A 21,457-nucleotide genomic window follows, 5' to 3' on the forward strand; every position below is an offset into this window, starting at 1 on the left:
TGTTTCCTGGTGAAAGTCTTGTGTTTCCTCCTTAACTTCTTCAGGACATGAACACCTGTTTCCTGGGTGAAAGTCTAGTGTTTTCTCCTTAACTTCTTCAGGACATGAACACCTGTTTCCTGGTGAAAGTCTTGTGTTTTCTCCTTAACTTCTTCAGGACATGAACACCTGTTTCCTGGTGAAAGTCTAGTGTTTTCTCCTTAACTTCTTCAGGACATGAACACCTGTTTCCTGGTGAAAGTCTTGTGTTTTCTCCTTAACTTCTTCTGGGACATGATCTCCCCTCCCCCTCTTGAAAGCTCTGTGTTTTAGGAGCCAAACATCCTCCCCCGACCTCCTCCCTACGAGGATCTTCACTCTCTTATACGGCAGCGTCAATGTGCTGCTGTCAGTAATAAATACGTGGAATACATACCAACTACAGAGCTTTACTTTTCGCAGCTATACAAACGGTTCACGAGGACAGCCTGACTGCTTTAATGTCAATAAGATGAGAGGCTTGTTCTGCTGTCAACCAGCTGCCTCTTCAACCCTCTTGAATTCAAAGAGAGACTGATATTTCATCTTCTCCTCACAGTGACGGAGGAAAGTCTGTCTGCTGCCTCAGAGCAGAGAAACCAGGCCAAGTCCAACGCTGTTTAATTCTCCTCAGCTTCTCCTTCCTCTGCAGAAACCTGACAGATATCACACCTCCGTTTCACGTGTGACGGAGGAGCAACCAGGCTGCGTTCACAGCCGGTTGTCTCAACTGTTTTTGTCTTAAGTTAACTTTGTTTCTCCAGGTGAGACAAACAACACCTGACATGTTTCTCTGCAAGTCTAAACGTTCCCGTCTAGTACACACAGATTAGTTTCTTTGCACATTATGCATAAGGGGATTATCACGAAGCATTATACAGTCTTATTATTATGTATGTAGAGCAATTTTCAGCAGGTTAACACTGCAGATTACAACCTGTAGTGGAAAAAAATCATCACCATCTTCCTCAGGTTCTCCTGTTAACTCAAAGGGATTAAAGCTCCTCTGACTCTCCTCTTTCTGTATTTTGTACCTGAAATTTACATGAATTTACATATTTTCCTTTGCTACATTGTTTAAAAAAAAGCCTATAGATATAACCAAACAAGGAGCCAGAGTTTGAACTTCTCAACTCTCTTTTTTCATTCTGGACACAATTAGTTCTGTTGTTTTTTTTGCGTAAACAAGGCAGTACAACACTATGGAAGTCACATAGACACATCATGTCCATGAATGCATGCAACATTTATTAATAAAGTTAGGGCGTTTTCACACCTAAAAGTCCGGACCACGGTTCATGTTTTTTGTCACATTGTCTACATTTGATCCGGTAAGTTTGTTTCACACTGCAGTTATGAGAGCACACTAAAGATCTCTACGTGACAAAACTACATCCTGCCGTCATCACATACGTGAGCTGCGTCTTTTGATACTTATAATTGATTGGCTTGTAGACGGGCTTCCCCGTCCTCTCGTATCCTCTCTCTGGGTCAGAGTTTTCAACTGACTGACTGCTCTCCCCTACTGCCTGACTGCTCTCTCCTACTGCCTGACTGCTGCTCTCTCCTACTGCCTGACTGCTGCTCTCCCCTACAGACTGCCTGACTGCGCTCTCCTAGTGCCTGACTGCTCTCTCCTACTGACTGCTGCTCTCATCAATGATAGGGGAACAAAGCAAGCTTCACCTTGTGATGCACATCACCACGGCGACGATGATGGCGATCTGCACGGCGCCGATGATGGCGGCGATGAGGACGTAGTGAAGCTTCTGTCCGCTGGGGACCACGTAGAGGATGTTGAAGTCCAGAGGCTCGTCACACTGAGCACCTTTGTAGCCGGCGTCACACCTGACACACACACACCAGCATTAGCCCACAAAGGATTTCTTTGTGTTAGCATATAGTATTTTTATATCTTTATTTCTTAAAGGGTAGTAGTTCAGGTAAAGTCACAGACCTGCAGGTGGCCACGTTGTACTTGATCTCACACTTCCCGTGAACACAGAAGCCGGCGTAGCTGTCGGCGCAGGGGATCGGCATCCCGGCGTAGAAACCATCGCCGTGGTCCAGACCAGTTGTTTCTGAACAACAAACGACAAAAACACAGCGTCAGAGGACCATCTGCTGCTGCACAGGGGAGCGTCTGGACTGGTGTCTCACCTGGTTTTATTTCATTTATCCCAGCCTACAGTTCTTTCTTTCTTTTTTTGGAGTCATTAAAAAGTGTAAACAAGCACAAATAAAACCGCTAAATACCATCCATCAAGAGAGGCCAGAAAACAAAAGGAACTGATTGAGTGACATGACTACAATTAACAAACGGCAAGTAAATAAGTTATATACAAAATGAAATACATTTAAATACCTTCAGTACATTCAAAGACAACCTGCAGGTGCATCGTTGTAGAGCACGTGTCAAACTCGAGGCCCGCGGGCCGAACATGGCCCTTCGCAGGCTTTGATCCGGCCCGCATATCAATTTAGGTTCACAATCAATTTTGGAAATCCTAGTTGTGCGCCAAAATGTAAGGAAGAGAAACAGTTTTTTCAAACTGTAATTACACGGCACTCAGAGCAGAATTTGGAAGATTTGCCGACTTTGAGACTCCCCCAGAGTCAGATAGTTTTCACAGTCAGGCTGTGAAACAGGTTGTTGTAACATGTTATCATTGTTTTGATTGATTTGCTTAATTCTATGATGGCTAAGGAACTTCTTTGCTGACTTTTGTAGGGCTTTATGTGACAAAAATGCGCCAAAATTATGAAAAAAGTCTCAAAAAAGCAGAAGCAGAGTATGAGGACGTGCCCTGACAGTAGCTAGGTAAGGACTACTAGCCAGTCAGAAGCAGAGTATGAGGGCGTGCCCTGACAGTAGCTAGGTAAGGACTACTAGCCAGTCAGAAGCAGAGTATGAGGGCGTGCCCTGACAGTACCTAGGTAAGGACTACTAGCCAGTCAGAAGCAGAGTATGAGGGCGTGCCCTGACAGTACCTAGGTAAGGACTACTAGCCAGTCAGAAGCAGAGTATGAGGGCGTGCCCTGACAGTACCTAGGTAAGGACTACTAGCCAGTCAGAAGCAGAGTATGAGGGCGTGCCCTGACAGTACCTAGGTAAGGACTACTAGCCAGTCAGAAGCAGAGTATGAGGGCGTGCCCTGACAGTACCTAGGTAAGGACTACTAGCCAGTCAGAAGCAGAGTATGAGGGCGTGCCATGCTAGCAGCTAGGCGAGCATTATAACGTGTGTTCCAAAATGACCACGTTTGTTTGACGGACGGACTACGCACTATAGCTTTAATACAAAACTGAAAAATGAATTAAACACTAAGAAAATCTGTGCAGGACATGTGCATTCAGTGGTCAGGAAGTCCTTTAACCTATATTTACAATCTTCCATGCTAATAAAATAATCTCGATTAAGGTGACTTTGTAGCTCACACCAAGATGACGGAGCAAAAACTTTATTCTGAACCTTAACTGACATGCGGGCTGGATCACGGGCCTTGAGTTTGACACATGTGGCTTAGGGTTTTAAAGTTTTATTTTTTTAATGTGTTTGAGATCTGCAAAACATTCTGTGCAATTCTGTGGCCGCAGATTTCGCGTGAGCCTGATCATAAAACACAAAAGCTGTGCTCATGAGGGGATTCTTCTATCACAGAGCCGTCTCATCTTCACTGCAGTAATAAAGAAACCGCCTACAAAGCAATCTGTAGCGCTCATTAAAATGACAGATATGCAACGTACCAAATGCACATCAACACGGAGAAAAGCCTCAGAGAACAAACACAGAGCGTGGCAGTTTAAAGGTCATAGTTTGGCACTTTAACGACGAACACAAATAACATGCAGTGCTGTTTAATCAAACCTGTGAACTGTCAATTGTCGAGACTCGAGAATATTAGAGAATATGAAGAATATCTTTATTGGTTTCAGGGGGAAGAGCAGGGGGAACGAGAGGGGGAAACGCCAGAGCAGGGGGAACGAGAGAAAGGAAACGCCAGAGCAGGGGGAATGAGAGAGGAAACGCCAGAGCAGGGGGAACGAGAGGGGGAAACGCCAGAGCAGGGGGAACGAGAGGGGGAAAGGCCAGAGCAGGGGAATGAGAGGGGGAAAGGCCAGAGCAGGGGGAATGAGAGGGGGAAAGGCCAGAGCAGGGGGAATGAGAGAGGGGGAAAGGCCAGAGCAGGGGGAATGAGAGGGGGAAAGGCCAGAGCAGGGGGAATGAGAGGGGGAAAGGCCAGAGCAGGGGGAACGAGAGGGGGAAACGTAGCAGAAGACGTCTGAAGTCAAACAAGGTAAATCTAAAGCAGATTACGCCCAAGGCCGTTTAAAAACTGCGTCCAGATTCATTTTTGATCTCAAACAGTTGTAATCTTTAGACATTTATATCTTTAACCCATCACGATTCATCCTTTCACCCCCAGTCAAGAGGAGCGAATCAGCAAGCTGTAGTCAGGAGGCTTTCATGTGTTCACCGAGGACGACGCCGGCTGCTGTTATGGTAACCAACGCACTCATTCATCGTCCATTACTTTCAGCACAAAGAGGATAATCACCAACATGATACCTTCACTGTTGCATTAGTGAAGCTGTAATTACAGATTCTAAAAATGTGTCATTTTAACATCCCGGGAATATTGCCGCCCCCCTCCCCCTCCAGAGAGAGAGAAACAGTAATGACCATAATTAGCCTGAGAGCCCATATCTAGCTGTTTATGTTCCCCTTTAAAACCAGATGATGATAATGTGAGACAGAAAAGATCACTGAGCAAATGAGTGGAAAATGAAAATATTGGAGTGCAAATCCAGCTGCATCTCCAGGGGGATGGGGGGGGGGGGCGATAAGACAATTAAACAATTTCAATAAGATAAGTTACACTTTATCTATGTAACACTATCTACGACCCCCCTCAAGCTGAATTTAATTTTCTCCAGCAACAGGAACATCATGAGGTCTTTAAGCCATAATGACGCTTTGGGGGCAAATGGTGACTTCTCCTTCTACGTGCTAATAGAGGCAAAGGCAGTAGAATCCCTTATTTTCCTCCCAAGCAATCGATGGCCTGGTAATACTCAAAAAACAGAAGTGTCTGCACGAACCAGCCTGGTCTCACAGAATTCCGTGAAAAGATCACGAACTGTTAACAGCATTACGTGGTGGGGGGCAAAAGGAATGTGTGAAAACTCCATGTGGCCACCACGGAAAACAATGCCAATGTAAAGTCAATGAGAAGATGACGTAGCATTAAGAGCGACTACGGTAGAGAGTAGTATGTAAGGCCGAAATTCCACATAAGGAGGTTGGTTGGGGGGGTGGATGGGTCAAACACAGGACTTTCACCCAGGAGACCGGGGATCGTGTCACATTCTTCTTTACCTAAACCCAACTGTCCCGTTGTTGTCCCGCGTGTCATGGAACCGTAAGCCCACCCACGACCTTTTCCTTAACTTAAGGGGCCGTGTTCATTTCAGGGAATTCTGAGAGATCAGGTTGCACAACCTCTCCACGTTTTTAACCTTGAATAACTTCTGGTTTTTTTCAACCTGGACCATGTTTTTGTGTCTAAGTGACTGATGGGAACAACAATCTCTGAAATTGGTCCACATTGTCACCTGGACAAACCACTTAGGAGTTCAGATAAATGGATGCGAACGCTGCAAACGCTGCCAATGCTGCGAACGCTGCGTACGCTGCCAATGCTGCGTACGCTGCCAATGCTGCGTACGCTGCCAATGCTGCGTACGCTGCCAATGCTGCGAACGCTGCGTTCTGCGTCCCACATTTTCAGAGTGAGAAATGTGCCGCTGTGTCCTTGACTGTTTTTGATGTTGATGCAGCGGTGTAATCCCATCCTGCTATTGTCCGTCTCCGAGTGCGAGTTCAAACACAAAGTGAAGGAGCTGACAGAGTGGCCCCTCCTGAGGCGCTTTAGTCGGAGAAATCGATGCCTCAGAGCGAGCTGCAGAAATAAAAACCCTCTGGATTCTGTTTCATCTCCTCTTTGATCTCCAGACTCAACATTTGCATCTTGCAGCCGGGCTTCTGCTCCGCTAATCCCTGCGTTTATTTTTGAGAAATTACAGCGTCTTCGGCTTAAGGAACAGCGTACGAGCATTATGTTCAGCATCAGAAGGGACTCTGTTTCTCCCACCCCTGTGAGGACATTATTGTGTGTTAAGGAGATTTGCATTTCGTTTCCTCCCGTACTTGTTTCGGAGCAACAAGGACTTGAAGTCAAAACACAAAAACAAAACCACGACAACTCAGTGGAATCAGGGACCGTGTCTGGACCTTTTCTCACAGTCTCTCTCACACACTCACTCTCACTCACACACACACACACACACACACACACACACACACACAGTTTCACTATCTTTGTGGACCCATCATTGATATAATGCATTCCCTAGCTCCTTACCCTAACCTTAACCATCCCAACTAAATGCCTAACCTTAACCCTTACCCTCACCCTAACCAGAACCTCATTCTAACCCTAATCCTAAAACCAAGTCTTAACCCTCAAACAGTCCTTTAACCTTGTGGGGTCCAGCATTTTGGCCCCACAAACCTGTCCAGACCCCACAAGTATACTGTATTCCTGGTTTTTGGACCCCACGAATATAGTTAAACAAGAACACACACACACACAAAAACACACACACACACACACACACACACACACACACACACACACACACACACACGGACGGACGAAATGAACCTGGGAAGCTTCAGTGTTACTGATAGAACTGATGGATTAAAACGCAAAATGAAGACTCAAGATGTCAAGATTCCTTACCTAAGACTTTGAACGGACTGCTGTCGTCTTTCTTCCCCACTTTCTCTTTATCAGCTGTGGAGGAAACAGACGGACAGAGTGAGTTACAGACAGACAGACAGACAGTTACAGTTCCTCTAAATAAGTACGAACACAGTTTTAGTCTTTCCATCTGCTGTCTCGTAGTGTGGTGTGTGTGTGTGTGTGTGTGTGTGTGCGCGTTTGTGTGTGCGCCTGCGTGTGCGCGTGTGTGTGCTATTTACTCTTCAGGAGAGACTAAATGAAGAGGACGATATCGGAGGATGTTTACTCGACGTCTGGCTCTGTTTGTCAGAGTCGAGGTGATGAAGGGTCAGTCTGAGCCAGACTGTGTGTGTGTGTCTGTGTCCGAGTGGTGTGTGTGTGTGTGTGTGTGTGTGTGTGTGTGTGTGTGTGTGTGCATGCATGTGTTTTTGACAGCGTTGGGTGACGACAAACAAAACAAACAAAGCAGCAGCTGATTCTGTGCGTGTGCGTCAATTTTTGGTTATTTTTCTGTCGATAAGCTTCATGTGTTCATGCTGTCTGCAGGAGGAGGAGCTGCTGGGAATGTTAAACAGAGCACACACGCACGCACGCACACGCGCACACGCACACACACACACACACACACACACACACACACACAGAGGTACAAGTGAAATACACAAAGGCACTCACACACACTCATCCATTTTTAATGCTTCATCATTCCTCAAAATGCCGCATGGAAGAGAAATAAATTGCTGATTATGTAACAATCTGCAGATGTAAGAAAAGAGTAAACAGAATCTCAAACCATACGGGCCGCTGTGCTGTTGTCCCTGCATGGCCTTTATGCTCCAACATTTTGTGATATTTCAGGATGCTTTTTGGTGCGTTTGCCCGGTTATTGAGCTCCGTTTAGGCCGGTGTGAAAGCTGTCAGACTCTGATGCGGAGCAAACAACAGGACTGACATGATTACAGCCAGACAGACAGATGCAGGACAGACAGACAGACAGACAGATGCAGGACAGACAGACACACAGACAGACAGATGCAGGACAGTGGGAACAACATTAGGCCACGATGGTCGATCCTTTTATCCCATGTAGCGATTCATAGTGGCAACCGAAGCTCTCAGTACACACACACACACACACACACACACACACACACACACAGACATACTGTCAGGGCTGCTGGTTTTGGAGTGTTTTAAAAGCATGTTTTAACCATAGACAGTTAAATAAATAGACAATGTGACGCCGTTGTTTTCTACGGAGACCAGTGAAGGACATTAGAAGCTCTTTCCCGGTGATGGCTGAGCGTTACTGAGCAGCCTCCAACTGAGCTTGAAGACGTAGATGTGACGTGAGCAACCTGTCTGAAAGTTGGAAGTCTTCTGGTAGCTGTGCCAAGAGAAATCTCAATCATTCCCAATCTAGCAGAGACGGAGAGCGTAGGTATATGTAAGGAGATAACATAGACACAGGCTCATTATTGATCACTAAAATGATAGTTAACATTAGTAATTACACTTAAACAGCTGATGGAAGTCCAAACTGCCTGAGAGCTTCTCCTGTACTATACGGTAACTCCTCTACTATGAGACAGGAAGTCTCGTGGTTATGACACAATCGTTAGCCTATTTTTATAAAAACGTCTGCTACGGAGCCATAACGTGAGGTACAAGGTAATGGAGCCTTTTATACATTGTCATGTTTCTTTAGAAATAAACAACGGATAAATAGAGTCTTTAAACGCTTCAGATGTAAAGTTATTCGCTGTCAAAGTGACGCCAAAATGAATGGCAGTCAATGGGATGCTAACGGAAGGTGATGGCTTATTAGCATCAAAATGGCACCATAGGAGCTACGCTTTGCTGAGGCTGGCTTACCCCCCTTGGTTTTAACATTGACAGAAAGAGCATTTTCAAACACATGCTGGATTTTCTCAGACAGAGAGACAGACTACTTTCTTTTACTAAATGTCACGCCGTTTGTTGAACTCGGTACGTCCGGAGGCGTCCCAGATGCAGCGGGCCTTGAGTTTGACACCTGCGGTGTAAAGCTGATAAAGTATATTTGGCTGATGGATCATTAAACTAGAGCGAACTGAACTTAGTAGTGACTGACACGTTAGGAAGACAGTGTGAAAGAAAGCTTTTGAATTCTGCAGTTTTCTCTTCCAGAAACGATACAAAGCCTTTTATGTTTTTGCTGTGTTAAAACCAAACCCTTTGAATTTGCTCTCTGGTGTTTTCGGCCAATGTTGGCGAGAGACGGCGGATCAGGAGAGAGGGCAGGTGCTCTTCACCTCAGGGTACCAGACACCCACATATACCCCGCCCACCCGCCGCCTCCCCGAGCCAATCAGACGCTTGGCCAGCGGCCACCTTAACCCTTCTGTCGCCCATGCACCGCCGTCTGTTTTGCCTCTTTGTGAAGTTTAAATGATCACCCAACACTGTCACATCTTCTTTGCCAACTTCATTCTTCACCTTATTATCGCTATAGTTTTACACTTCTTTTTGGATTTCATGGTATATAACCCTCATTTACATGACATTAAACCTAATTTTTGAGTTTAAAAAAAGCAGAAATTATGAATTATTTTGATTAGTAGTTAAAGGTCCAGTGTGTAACGTGTTTAGTTGTTCATTATCTAAATCTGTGTTGCCCGTTCACAAACCGTCCTTTTTCATGAATATTTACCTCCACCATCAATTCAAGTATCAAGTATGGGCATCGTAGCTTCCCGGCAGGTTTGAAGAAGGAAACATGGAGGACCACACGTATTCAAAATCCAGATTTGAAGCGTGAAGGCTACCGTAGCTGTAATACGTACTTTGAACTGCGTGGTGCGAGAGAGTTGATTGTGATATATGATCTCAACGCTAGATGGGAGAAATTCCCACACATTGGACCTTTAAGATCAGAGGATATGGAGTAGATGAATCACAGACGGTTATATGTTAAAGGGTAACTACCGTTTTTTCCAACCTGGACCCTATTTTCCTATGTGTTTGTGTCTAAGTGACTGATGGGAACAACAATCTTTGACATTGGTCCAGTATTAAGAGAGATCGCTGCAGTCGGCAGCGGAAAAACAAGCTACAATGTAAGTTAATGTGGCAATTGTCCAGTTTGTATTTACTTTCACAAAAGTGCTCATTTTGTCGCTGACTGATTATTATTCTAAGTGTCTGACAACATTATGGAAAGGATCCCTTCAGAGATAGACCTTTAAGGCCTAAATTAGTTTTTTTAGACTTTTTAAGACCCCGCGAAAACCCGGTTGAAAAATAAACCTTATTTCTGATATAGATATTTGAAAACGGGTCACTTTTGACCCAAGAACAACAGGAGGGTTAAAGGTGCCCTGCCACACGTATTTCATCACTTTGTGGTAATGTCTGAAGTTCTACCATGGACTCTGTAACATTTTATGTGTAAAAAATGCCTTGGTTACCTTGTTTCAAGCCATTCTAGCGTGGTATAGAAAGCCTGCAGGAAGACTCAGCTAGATTAGTGCCGGTTCTCATTAATATTCAACGAGCTAAGCTGCTTGACTCTGATTGGCTAACAGCTAGCCAATGAGAGCCTGGCTATCAGCATCCTTTACCCAGCGCAACTGGGTGAGCTCAGGCAACATGATGTCAGACTGACCAGCTTTTGTAATTGGCCTGATTTCTCCGCTTATTTCTTTTCAGTGGCTAGAGCTGACAGAGGAGGTAGCGGTTCACTTTCACATTCACGACATAACACAAACACATATGGATCTGACATATTTAAAAAATATGCAAGTAAAAACGGTTTTGTGAGGCAGGGCACCTTTAAAGCCAAATCCACTGCCAATGAATCGGTGAATCCTACCGGCTGAGCGTCTCCCGCCAACGCCCACAGAGACGGCGCTGAGCGAGTGCCTCTGGGAAGACGACACTTTGTGATCCAAGGTGAGTCTATCAACATGAATCAGATCTCAGAAGAAACTCGGAGGGCGGACGGAGACGGGGAGGGCGGCACACACAGACTCTGAATAACATCAGACAGCAGACTGGGACTACAAATGAGCTTCGTATCAAACACTCCCTTCTCGTCTCAGAGAGGAAACAAATCTTCAGGAGAACGTGACGTCTCTCAGCCAGCACTGGGAGAAGTATTAAGATCCTTTACTGCAGTAAAAGTACCAATACCAAACTGTAAAAATAATCGTACAAATGTCCTGCATTGAAAATGTTACTTAAGTTTCTGTTCTCCGTAGCCGACGTAAGGGGCCTGAAGTTTATACTTGTGCGTTGGTGTGTGTGTCGATCTCTTTAAGAGAATAGCAGGGCCAGCGTGTGTGTGTTTGTGTGTGTGTGTGTGTGTGTGTGTGATAGAGCGAGGGAGAAGTAGGGAGAGTGATGGTGATTATTTTCAGAGCGAGTAGTGACTCTAGAGTCATAGTGAGAGAAACAAAGTGTCTCCCCTGTTCTTTCTGACCACGGTGGGAAATCTGGAGCAGGAAGAGTTAACCCTCTCCTTGACTTCATGTTGTTTATGGAGAAGGAGAACCAGGGAATGAGTTGGGGGGGAATGCAACGCTATCAAGCCACGGCCTTGCGACGTGTAGTTACATTTTTCGAGAGGTGCACGCTAGGCTACACCGTAGGGTCGGTATCTCCACGTTCCTACGTACGTAGATTTAACGCAGAAGCATAAATCACACTTAAAGGTGCTGTAGGTAGGATTGTGAAGATCCAGGACTTTTTTTGACAACTTCTCAGTCCCTCCCCCCTTTCCGCTAAAAAAACGGTCTCCTAGGCCCCTCCCCCCACAAGGGAGAATGAATGCGTGTGCATGAGCAGTGACTGACACGCAGTTAGACACCCCCCCTGGCCCTGATTGGTGCATCTGAACAGTTAGACACCCCCCCTGGCCCTGATTGGTGCATCTGAACAGTTAGACACCCCCCCTGGCCCTGATTGGTGCATCTGAACAGGGAGCTGTGGATTTCTGTAAATCCCACTCCAGGCTGTAGGTGGAGCCAGAGGAGCCAGATTATTTTAAGTGACCTGCTTCATGTAGTTCTACTGGAACATAGGGTCAGTTTCAGCAGATATGACAGAAAGGGAGTTTTAGAAGTCTTACCTACTGCACCTTTAACTGCGACATTTTGGGACTGATTGGTGGGATTGCTGTGGACGAAGTACACACGGAGATACTCTGGTAAGAGCTAATGAGGTTTAACCATGTATCAGCTGATTTAAATATCTCACCTTACTGTATTGTGTCAACACTTAGCTTCATTTAATATTGTATGTGGCGTTTTCTTTAGCGGGGTGCAAATGTTCCACCAAAACAAGTTCCTTCCTGAAACTATTTAGCAGAGCCACCGTCGCTGCGTCCGGAGCTTAGCGCCGCCCACGAGGACTGTGATTGGTTTAAAGAAATGCAAACAACGCAGAGCGGTTCTTTCTCCCAGTCTGGACCAAGTAACTCCTCTGCGTTAATGGATTAATGTGGATTAATGGTGTGTGGAAGCTGACTGCATGCTTGGTTTGTGGATTAATTGAAAACGTTGGTGATTAGACGTGTTGGTTTGTCTGACATGGTTTCAGTAACGAGGCTGATTTACGGCGGAGATGAAGCGGTCACAGTCTGCAGTCAGCAGCGTTCACCCGCAGTGGAACAACATCCATCCTGCATCTCACTACATCAGCAACTTAATGTGGAATAATGATCTCCGTCTGCAGCGTTAAATAATGGTAAACGGCAACAGGAGGAGGAAAAGCTGTGACTCAGCGAGGATGAAACATCTGAGTGACGCGTAGGAACGTCTGAAGTTGTTGAACGGAAACTTTTTAGTTTTGGGGGATTCATGATGTCAGATCAGCTGAAGGAAACAAATAAGGTTAGAAAAATACAGACATAAGTAAAGAACTCAAGAGAAAAAAGGAAGGACACATGTAAGAAAGTTATAAAAGTAAAAAGGAAAGAAAGAAGGAAAAACCGGAGGAGGAGAGAAAATAAAATTGGAAGAAATATAAATAAAAAAATAACCAGAAGGTAGGGAATAAATTAAGAAAGAAGGACTAAAGACAAAGTAGAAATAGTAGAAAGAACAAAAGAAGGAAGAAACAAAAGAGGGAAGGAAGGAAGGAAGGAAGGAAGGAAGGAAGGAAGGATGGAACGAAGGAAGGAAGGAAGGAAGAAAGGAACGGAGGGAGAAAGGAAGAAGGAACGGAGGAAGGAAGGAAGGAACGGAGGAAGGAAAGAAGGAAGGAAGGGAGGGAGGAAGGATGGAACGGAGGAAGGAAGGAAGGAAGGGAGGAAGAAGGGATGGAAGGAACGGAGGAAGGAAGGAAGAAAAGATGGAACGGAGGAAGGAAGGAAGGGAGGGAGGGAGGATGGAACGGCGGAAGGAAGGAAGGAAAGAAAGGAGGAAGGAAGGAAGGGGGGAAGGAACGGAGGAAGGAAGGAAGAAAGGAAGGAACGGAGGAAGGAAGGAAGGAAGGAAGGAAGGAAGGAAGGAAGGAAGGAAGGGAGGGAGGATGGAATGGAGGAAGGGAGGAAGAATGGACGGAAGGAATGGAGGAAGGAACGGAGGAAGGGAGGGAGGAAGGAAGGAAGGACAGAAGGGGGGAAGGAAGGAAGAAAGGAAGGAAAAAGAAAGGACATAAGGATCGAAAGCAGTAAAGAACAGTATGAGCAAAGAGAAATAAGTAAAGAGGGAGAGAAGAAACTACATACGGAAGGAAGGAAGGACATAGGAAAGTAAAGGGCGAAGGAAAGATAAACAAAGAAAGAAAGGAATGACGAATGTCCGCAGCAGTCAGTAAATATTTCTCTGAAAGGAAGAACCCAAACCTGTAAACGGTTTTCATGTTGAGTCTCTCAGACTCGATGAAATGCTTTTCACGTTTACGAGCGATTTATTATTATTATTCACCCAGGTTATGGCGGCCAATTTCTGAAGCTCAACAAGCCTGGGTGATGGGATTTTCCAATTTGGACTCAATAAACCGGTGATGGAGGCGTCAGCGGGAGGATTTATCCGTCAGGCTGAGCCGGCTGATATCTGCTCTCAGACTCACTCCGGTCAGGGTCAAAGGCCGACACTGTGAGCCTTTAGAGCCGCAAACTGAATCCACAGGAATCAAACTGCTCTCAGAATGAAATGAAAGTGAAATGTATTTACTGTCAGTAACGGCCTCGTTCAGCTGCAAACATGTCGAGTTTTCTGCAGCTTGTGGAAAGATACAAAGCAAACAACAAACCCCAAATACGACACGAGAAGACGGCACAAAAACAGCCCAAATTGGGTGCTTGGGTAGCTCACCTGGTAGAGCGCGCGCCCATATAAAAGAGGCTTAGTCCTCGACGCAGCGGCCGTGGTTTCAACTCCGACCTGCGGCCATTTGCTGCATGTCATTCCCCCTCTCTCTCCCCTTTCAAGTCTAAGCTGTCCTGTCGAAAATAAAGGCCCAACATTCCCCAAAAATAATCGTAAAAAAAACCCAGCCCAAATTACCTTTAAATGGTCTTTTTTTAACCTGGACCCTATGTTAACATTGGTGTCTTTGGCTACAGAACGCGTAACGTATGCGGACCGCTGTATCTTTTACCTTCCTCTTTCTTTGTCTTGGCGTTCTAACCTCAGATCTCCGCAGGGTAAATCCAGACAGCTAGCTAGACTATCTGTCCAATCTGAGTTTTCTGTTGCACGACTAAAACTACTTTTGAACGTACATGTTCCACCAAAACAAGTTCCTTCCCGAGGCTATTTTTTCAGCGGCACCGTGGCTCCGTCCGGTGCTTAGCACCGCCCATGACGATTGTCATTGGTTTAAGGAAATGCCAATAAACCAGAGCACGTTTTCCTCCCATCCCAGAATGCTGTGTGGACTAGCCAGACCTTCCCGTGCAGCGCTGTGGAGGAAGGTCTACGTCACCGTCAGTTTTTCTTGGATTGGGGTGGCACCCAAATCATGGTTGTAGCTGCCACCGTGGTCCTGCTCGACGCCCTGCTATGCCCTGAATGGCTACAACTATTGTTTCTAGTCATAGTTCCACTATCTTTATTGTTACTATAACTGCCACTGTTCATCATACCAACTGCTATAATCATGAATCATATTTCTCTCCATCTGTATCAGTATGGACACCGATACTGATACAGATGGAGAGAAATATGATGCCCATATGAAAGAGGTGCCCATAAAGAGCCTGGGTCTGTCTGAGGTTTCTGCCTAAAAGGAAGTTTTTCCTCGCCACTGTTGCAACAAATGCTTGCTCTTTTTTGTTTTGGGGGGGGGGGATTGTTGTGTCTTTATAATTTATAGAGTGTGGTCTAGACCTACTCAATCTATGAAGTGTCTTGAGATAACTCTTGTTATGATTTGATTAGGGATGCACCGAAATTCGGCTGAATATTGGGCTTTTTGACGGGGTTCTGTTTCTGCTGAACCTTAGATTTTTTTTCCACCGAACCGAACCCTACGCTTGCACTACGCTGGTCGACGTAATGACGGCGCCGTTGATTACAGGAAGGTGTTTACGTAGGTGGAGCGTTCAATGCAGTAGGCTGTGAGGAAGTGGAAATTTGGCAGTACTTTCAGTCAAAAGAAGGCCATTCAAGTCCAGCTACATGTTCAATCTGCAATGCTGATTAGTCTGGTGGTGGCGAGGACCCTAAACAATACACAACATCACCGCTGTTACAACATCTGGTATGAAACATCTGGAAGAATACGAGCTGAGCATGAAGGAATCTACAGACAGCAGCCAGAATGCAGCAACTTCAGGTACGGCAAAGGAAGGACAGTCACTGTTTACTTCATTCATGTGTTTACTGTGTTCATGGACTTTGGACGGGACGAGGATTCAGCAGAATCTTAACCAGTGGATTCGGTATTCGGCCGAACCCCAAAAATCTGGATTCGGTGCATCCCTAGATTTGATACTATAAATAAAATGGAATTAAAATTGAGCGTAGAAAATGTGTTTGATGAGGCTCAGTCTTACCGGGGCACCTGCCCAGGTGTTTGACGTCGATCTGCTCTTGCTTCATACACGACGCCTCTCGGACCAGACATGGGTTGTTGTAGGAGTTCCCGTCGGTGGCGCACACTGGGTTCTCATTGTGCCCGCTGCAGTCGATGTTACATATGCACCTGGAGAGAGAGGAGGAGGAGTCGTGTGTCAGGAAAATTAATGTTTGTGTCTGCAGTCTGGAGCCGGAGTAGACTATGTTTCTCATCAGCGGTAAATCATTAGCTGAAGCACATTTTACAGACTTCTATATGAACACACAGATCATTAATCTACCACAGACCGGGTGTCTGCTCATAAAAAGATAAAAGTTCACAGTTCTAAAGGCCTTTTTTCAAACGTGTAAAAGATACAACTCGTAGCTGGATAAATATCTTCAAAAGAATTACCTCAAACACTCAAAGGTCTATTCTGTAACTCTCATTTATATTTGGTTAGGATTACAACTTTCCTAAAGTCCCTAAAACACTTCTATGTTTCATAACCTTTTAACATGACTAGGCCGTGACTATAAAAGGTATTGTAATTGGTTAAAAAAATGGAGTGCCTTGGAGTTTTTCCTTTCTTTTAGATTTGAACCTTTGTCTTCATTAATCAGAGGTGTGTTTTGGGCGTAACATGCAATCAACCAATCAGAGATCATCTCCCATTCCCTTTAAAAGCCAGGTGCGTTTGGACCTTGGCGCATTGCTGTTATGATGGAGGATCTGCACCGTAATATTTTTATGTGTAATCTTCTGCATGTGTGTGTGCTGCTGTGCGTCCCTGTGTGTGTAACAAGCATAGTGTGTACGCGCTGTGCACGAGCCTAGGAGCATTTTACTAATGCTCTGTTAAAATAACAATGAAATGCTGCGTTATTGACTTTAGACCAGGTTTTTGTTGGTCATTGGCGCGATCACTTCCCGCTGCCTCAAGATAGCAATACGCCCAGAATGCACCTGAACACACCTCCCTGTAAGACCAGCACGCCCAGAATGCACCTGAACACACCTCCCTGTAAGACCAGCACGCCCATGGGCCACAGATGGGCGCAGGTACATTTTCTATTTAAACGTCGCGGGCGCTGGACGGTCTTAAAATAGCAAAGACACTTGCGTCAGGCTTTGCGCTGCGGAGCGCCACGTGCAAGATAAGGCCCTTAGAATTGGTCTCACAGCACGCATCCCCACATCGCAATATTCTTGGACAATTATGTACAACAATTCCTGCAATAGTTATCAGCTACATGAACAAAGGTGTTATTTATTTATTCACTGCTGCTACTGTTATTTGTACTGTACACTGCAATACAATAGAATTACATATCAGTAATTCTACAATAGAATAGGTACAATCCATAGAAACAATCTTTATTAATCTGACTTACTTCTACTTAATGTTTTTATTTATGTCTTATTGTAGACTTGTTTCTTATTTACTGTATACACTTATTGACTCGCTCTTTTCTTAATCTTATTTTACCTTGAATGTGACCGTGAGCTACTGCAACTAAATCATTTCGCTGAAATTGTTATGTGACTATAAAGCCAAAAGACTAAACTAAACGGAAATTGAATCTCACAGAAATGCATTGACATCACACAGAGAACAATAATGTTTTAGACTTTTGGGCTTTGAGAAACTGTTCTCCCAAGTCTTGGCAATCAGGGGAAGCAAAAATAAACACTGTAACCAACACAGATATACAACTATTTAGATTTCTTTTACACTGTATTGATCTGGAGATATTGAATATGACATAAAATGTGTAATTTGTTGTTGTTGAGTTGTCTCAATTGGACACCAAGTTAATTTGGGTCATGACCTTGTTTTTAATAGTGCTTGAAAGTTGAAACCTTTACCATGTTTAAAGTCAGGTTTCTAGAGAACAACTGATCCAGATGTGGTTGTTGTGGCTCTACGTTAAGGCCCCTAAAAGTGTGAACAAAGCTTGCCAGGTTTTAACCCCCAAACTGACACCCTCTGTGAACAATTTTCACAGTTTCAGGCCTTCCAGCTGCAGAGAATCTTACGTTACTATTGGCTTCATCTATCTTTCTATCAGGTCCATAAAGTACAAACTCTCACCAGACGTCCTCTGAGTCTTCGTCACACTCGGCTCCGTATTTACACGTGCTGCACTTGGTGAACTTCTTCCCGACGTCGGCGGCTGAACCCTCGTCATCTGCAACAAATCACATCAACACTGGATCAAATATGTTTATTATAATTATAGCCTCCTTCTCTATAATTATAGTAAATCAGTCCTCAGCTGTCATCACTCGGGGATCAACTGGGAAGAAAGAAGAACAATACAAAGTTGTAAATGTTTTATGATGAATGAAATTAATTCAACGTGTTTCTTAGACCTCAATGATGCAGAACCACAAACTAAAACTGGCCCACGTTCAGAAGGCAGTCAGAGGTGAAATGACTTGCACACACATATTTTTTTGAGTTGTTGTGGGGACATCTCCAAAAATGAAATGAACCCATTGTGTCTTACATTCCTCAGATAATGGGAGGCCATACATACTCTTTTGTGGGTTGTAGCAGCCAACAACAGAATAGTTAGCGTGTTCTGCCAACACATTCTCACCGCAAACTCATAAAATACGGACGCTTGGTCAATGGCTGTCAACCTCAGATACGACGCAAAAATCACCCTTTAGCGTCTGTGTAGAATGCACTGGGGAGAGCAGCAGCTACACGGCGCTTTAAGATGACGTAGTATTAAGAGAGACAACGGTAGAGAGTAGTATGTAGAGAGACAACAGTAGAGAGTAGTTTGTAGAGAGACAACGGTAGAGAGTAGTATGTAGAGAGACAACAGTAGAGAGTAGTTTGTAGCGAGACAACAGTAGAGAGTAGTATGTAGAGAGACATCAGAGTAGTATGTAGAGAGACATCAGTAGAGAGTAGTATGTAGAGAGACATCAGTAGAGAGTAGTATGTAGAGAGACAACAGTAGAGAGTAGTATGTAGAGAGACAACAGTAGAGAGTAGTATGTAGAGAGACAACAGTAGAGAGTAGTATGTAGAGAGACAACAGTAGAGAGTAGTATGAAAGACCAAAAATTCCGCAAAGGGAGGTTGGTTGGGGGGGGTGGATGGGTCAAACAACACAGGACTTTCACCACGGAGACCAGGGTTCATGTGCCGCGTGTCACGTTTCCTAAACCCAACTGTCCCGTTTGTTGTCTGCTGTGTTCAGTCACCGCTACATTCAGGAAGTGTCTTTTTTTTTTAAAAGCAGACACAACTAAAAAGAAGAGTTCATATATATCTGACTGCTTGAATCTGGTGATGAAAACCATGTGTAAATAATAAAAATAAAAAAAATGCAATAAATAATAATATTGAGGAGGTGACGCGTCGTGATGCAAAGGGATACTGAATCATTTCGAATTGTTGACAGAATAATCGTAATCGAAACGTGAGACCAGTGAAGATTCACACCCCTAGTACTCATACCAATTACTTCATTTGAGCATTCGGGTTTCATTCATTGGGAATTTCTATCAATATTCAGCTGTGACACAGCTGTGACACAGCTGTGCATTTGGCACCTGGCTATTTTCTCCTTTAGTATTTATACAAAATATTTGTAATTTAACCTGGCTGCTTCTTGGCTGCTTCTGCTTTATGAACATTCATATTGTTCATCCTTGAAGAAAATCATCAGCTTTCATTATTTTTATTATTTTCAACACTTTCCAGAACAGCGACTTGATTTCATTTCTAAAACAACACTAATGACGGCATTTCCTCCAACAACACACGTCGTCACGGCTTGCATGCTTATTACTATCAGACGCAGCCGAGTGTGTGACGAGCCAAATGGAAACACAGCCACGCGTTTCCATCTTATGATATTATTGTTATCATCATCATCATTACAGGGGATGCGTTTAATGCCGCCTCGCATGACGGCGTTCATTTTCCAGCGGAGAGCGAGTTCAGAGAGCAGATGAGGCGGGAACAACCGGAACATCGGATATCAAAGAGCCGCGGGGATTAATCACAGCTGCCTTTCATCAGGGGAGCCATTTCCATGACTCATCAAGTGTCATTTTGTAGGGTAATATAGGAAAAGCTTGACGCTGTCGAGGGGGGATGAAATTAATCCAAATAACAGGAAGTCTAACGACAACCCTGCGAGCTGTAAAAACTTTTACCTGGAGTCATTAAATTCCTGTGTTCAGACTTAAAGTCTAAATAAAAAGTTCAATAATCCTGGCAGCAGTGTCACATCACTGAAGTCTAACAAAGATAATATATTTTTCAAAGGTAATAAAAGAAACAGCAAAGTATTGGGAACAACCAGAGATGGAGGAGACACTCGTTCATGTACCGGGAGTACCTACTTAAAGGCATGAAAATGTCACTTTATGAGGTTTTTTAACATTAATGAGTTCCCCCAGCCTGCCTATGGCCCCCCAGTGGCTAGAAATGGTGATAGGTGTAAACTGAGCCCTGGGAATCCTGCTCTGCCTTTGAGAAAATGAAAGCTCAGATGGGCCGATCTGGAATCTTCCCTTTATGACGTCATAAGGGGAAATGTTGCCTCCCCTTTCTCTGCTTGGCCCACCCATGAGAAAGAGTAGCCCCGTGAGACCGTCCTGATCTCGCGAGCTCCAGTTTTCCACTCGCAGAGCAGTCTGGCATCTTGAGACAGAGAAAATTTGGAGCCGTTCGGCAAACGACCGACCAATCAGCGTTGGTTTTGAGGCGGGTTTAGGTGTGACGCAACGAGACGCGACTGTTCAGTCTAAACAACATGGCAGCTTCCATGGATGAGATGAGCGTAGCTATCGTGCAAGTTTTATCCGAATTAGAAAGTATTCTTTCATTGAAAGAAGAGCAAAAAACGGCACTGGAGGCTTTTCTCGGAGGAAAAGATGTTTTTGCTCTTCTTCAGAAGTGTACCGTGTACTTGGTGGGGATTGTCGTTGATGAGGTTCATGTCACATACAAATAGTACGTTTAAAACGTTAGCGTTAGCTACGTTACCTAACTTAATTGTATGTTAAACGATGGCATTAGAAGAACCGCAAGGTCCTTGAAGTCAAACTAATGGTAGCTACACTAACATAGCTAGCTTCATTGATCTGATTGGTTGATTTGGCCCGTCTATCACCAGCATAGGTGGTGATAGACAGATGGTTTATCCAATCAGATAACCAGTATTTTTGCCCCTTCCCAAAAGTTCTCCAACGGAAAGTTCCCAGATGGATATGCCGAGCAAATGCGAAGCGATCCATCTGACGGAGTCAGGTTAGAGAAAGAGAGAGATATCATGGCTTGAAAACAAGCGAAGCATGGCAGTTGGTCAAGGGCACACCCCCATCCTCCACCTTGCCCCCCCCTCTCCTCCTCAATAGCATTTAAAGCTACAGACACTGAAATGGCACATCCTAAGGAAAGATCATTGTGGGATCATTTTGGGAAAGAGACTTCAGATACAGTATTAGGGGACCACTAAGGTCTATATAAAAGAGACTTCAGATACAGTATTAAGGGACCACTAAGGTCTATATAAAAGAGACTTCAGATACAGTATTAGGGGATCACTAAGGTCTATATAAAAGATACTTCAGATACAGTATTAGGGGATCACTAAGGTCTATATAAA

General features: G+C 44.5%; 1 protein-coding gene across 1 annotated transcript in view; it reads right to left on the reverse strand.

Moving 5' to 3' along the window:
• Window positions 1-21,457, reverse strand: part of LOC144527196 (tomoregulin-1-like) — a 91,332-nt gene that overhangs the window by 4,409 nt on the left and 65,466 nt on the right. The window contains exons 5-9 of the mRNA XM_078265123.1: window positions 17,911-18,007; window positions 15,814-15,962; window positions 6,825-6,878; window positions 1,976-2,099; window positions 1,705-1,866 (exon numbers count right to left, since the gene is read on the reverse strand). Coding sequence (XP_078121249.1) covers window positions 1,705-1,866; window positions 1,976-2,099; window positions 6,825-6,878; window positions 15,814-15,962; window positions 17,911-18,007 — 586 coding nt within the window. The remainder of the gene's footprint in view (window positions 1-1,704; window positions 1,867-1,975; window positions 2,100-6,824; window positions 6,879-15,813; window positions 15,963-17,910; window positions 18,008-21,457) is intronic.

Source organism: Sander vitreus, chromosome 12 (genome assembly GCF_031162955.1).
Source record: "Sander vitreus isolate 19-12246 chromosome 12, sanVit1, whole genome shotgun sequence".
Lineage (NCBI taxonomy): Eukaryota > Metazoa > Chordata > Actinopteri > Perciformes > Percidae > Sander > Sander vitreus.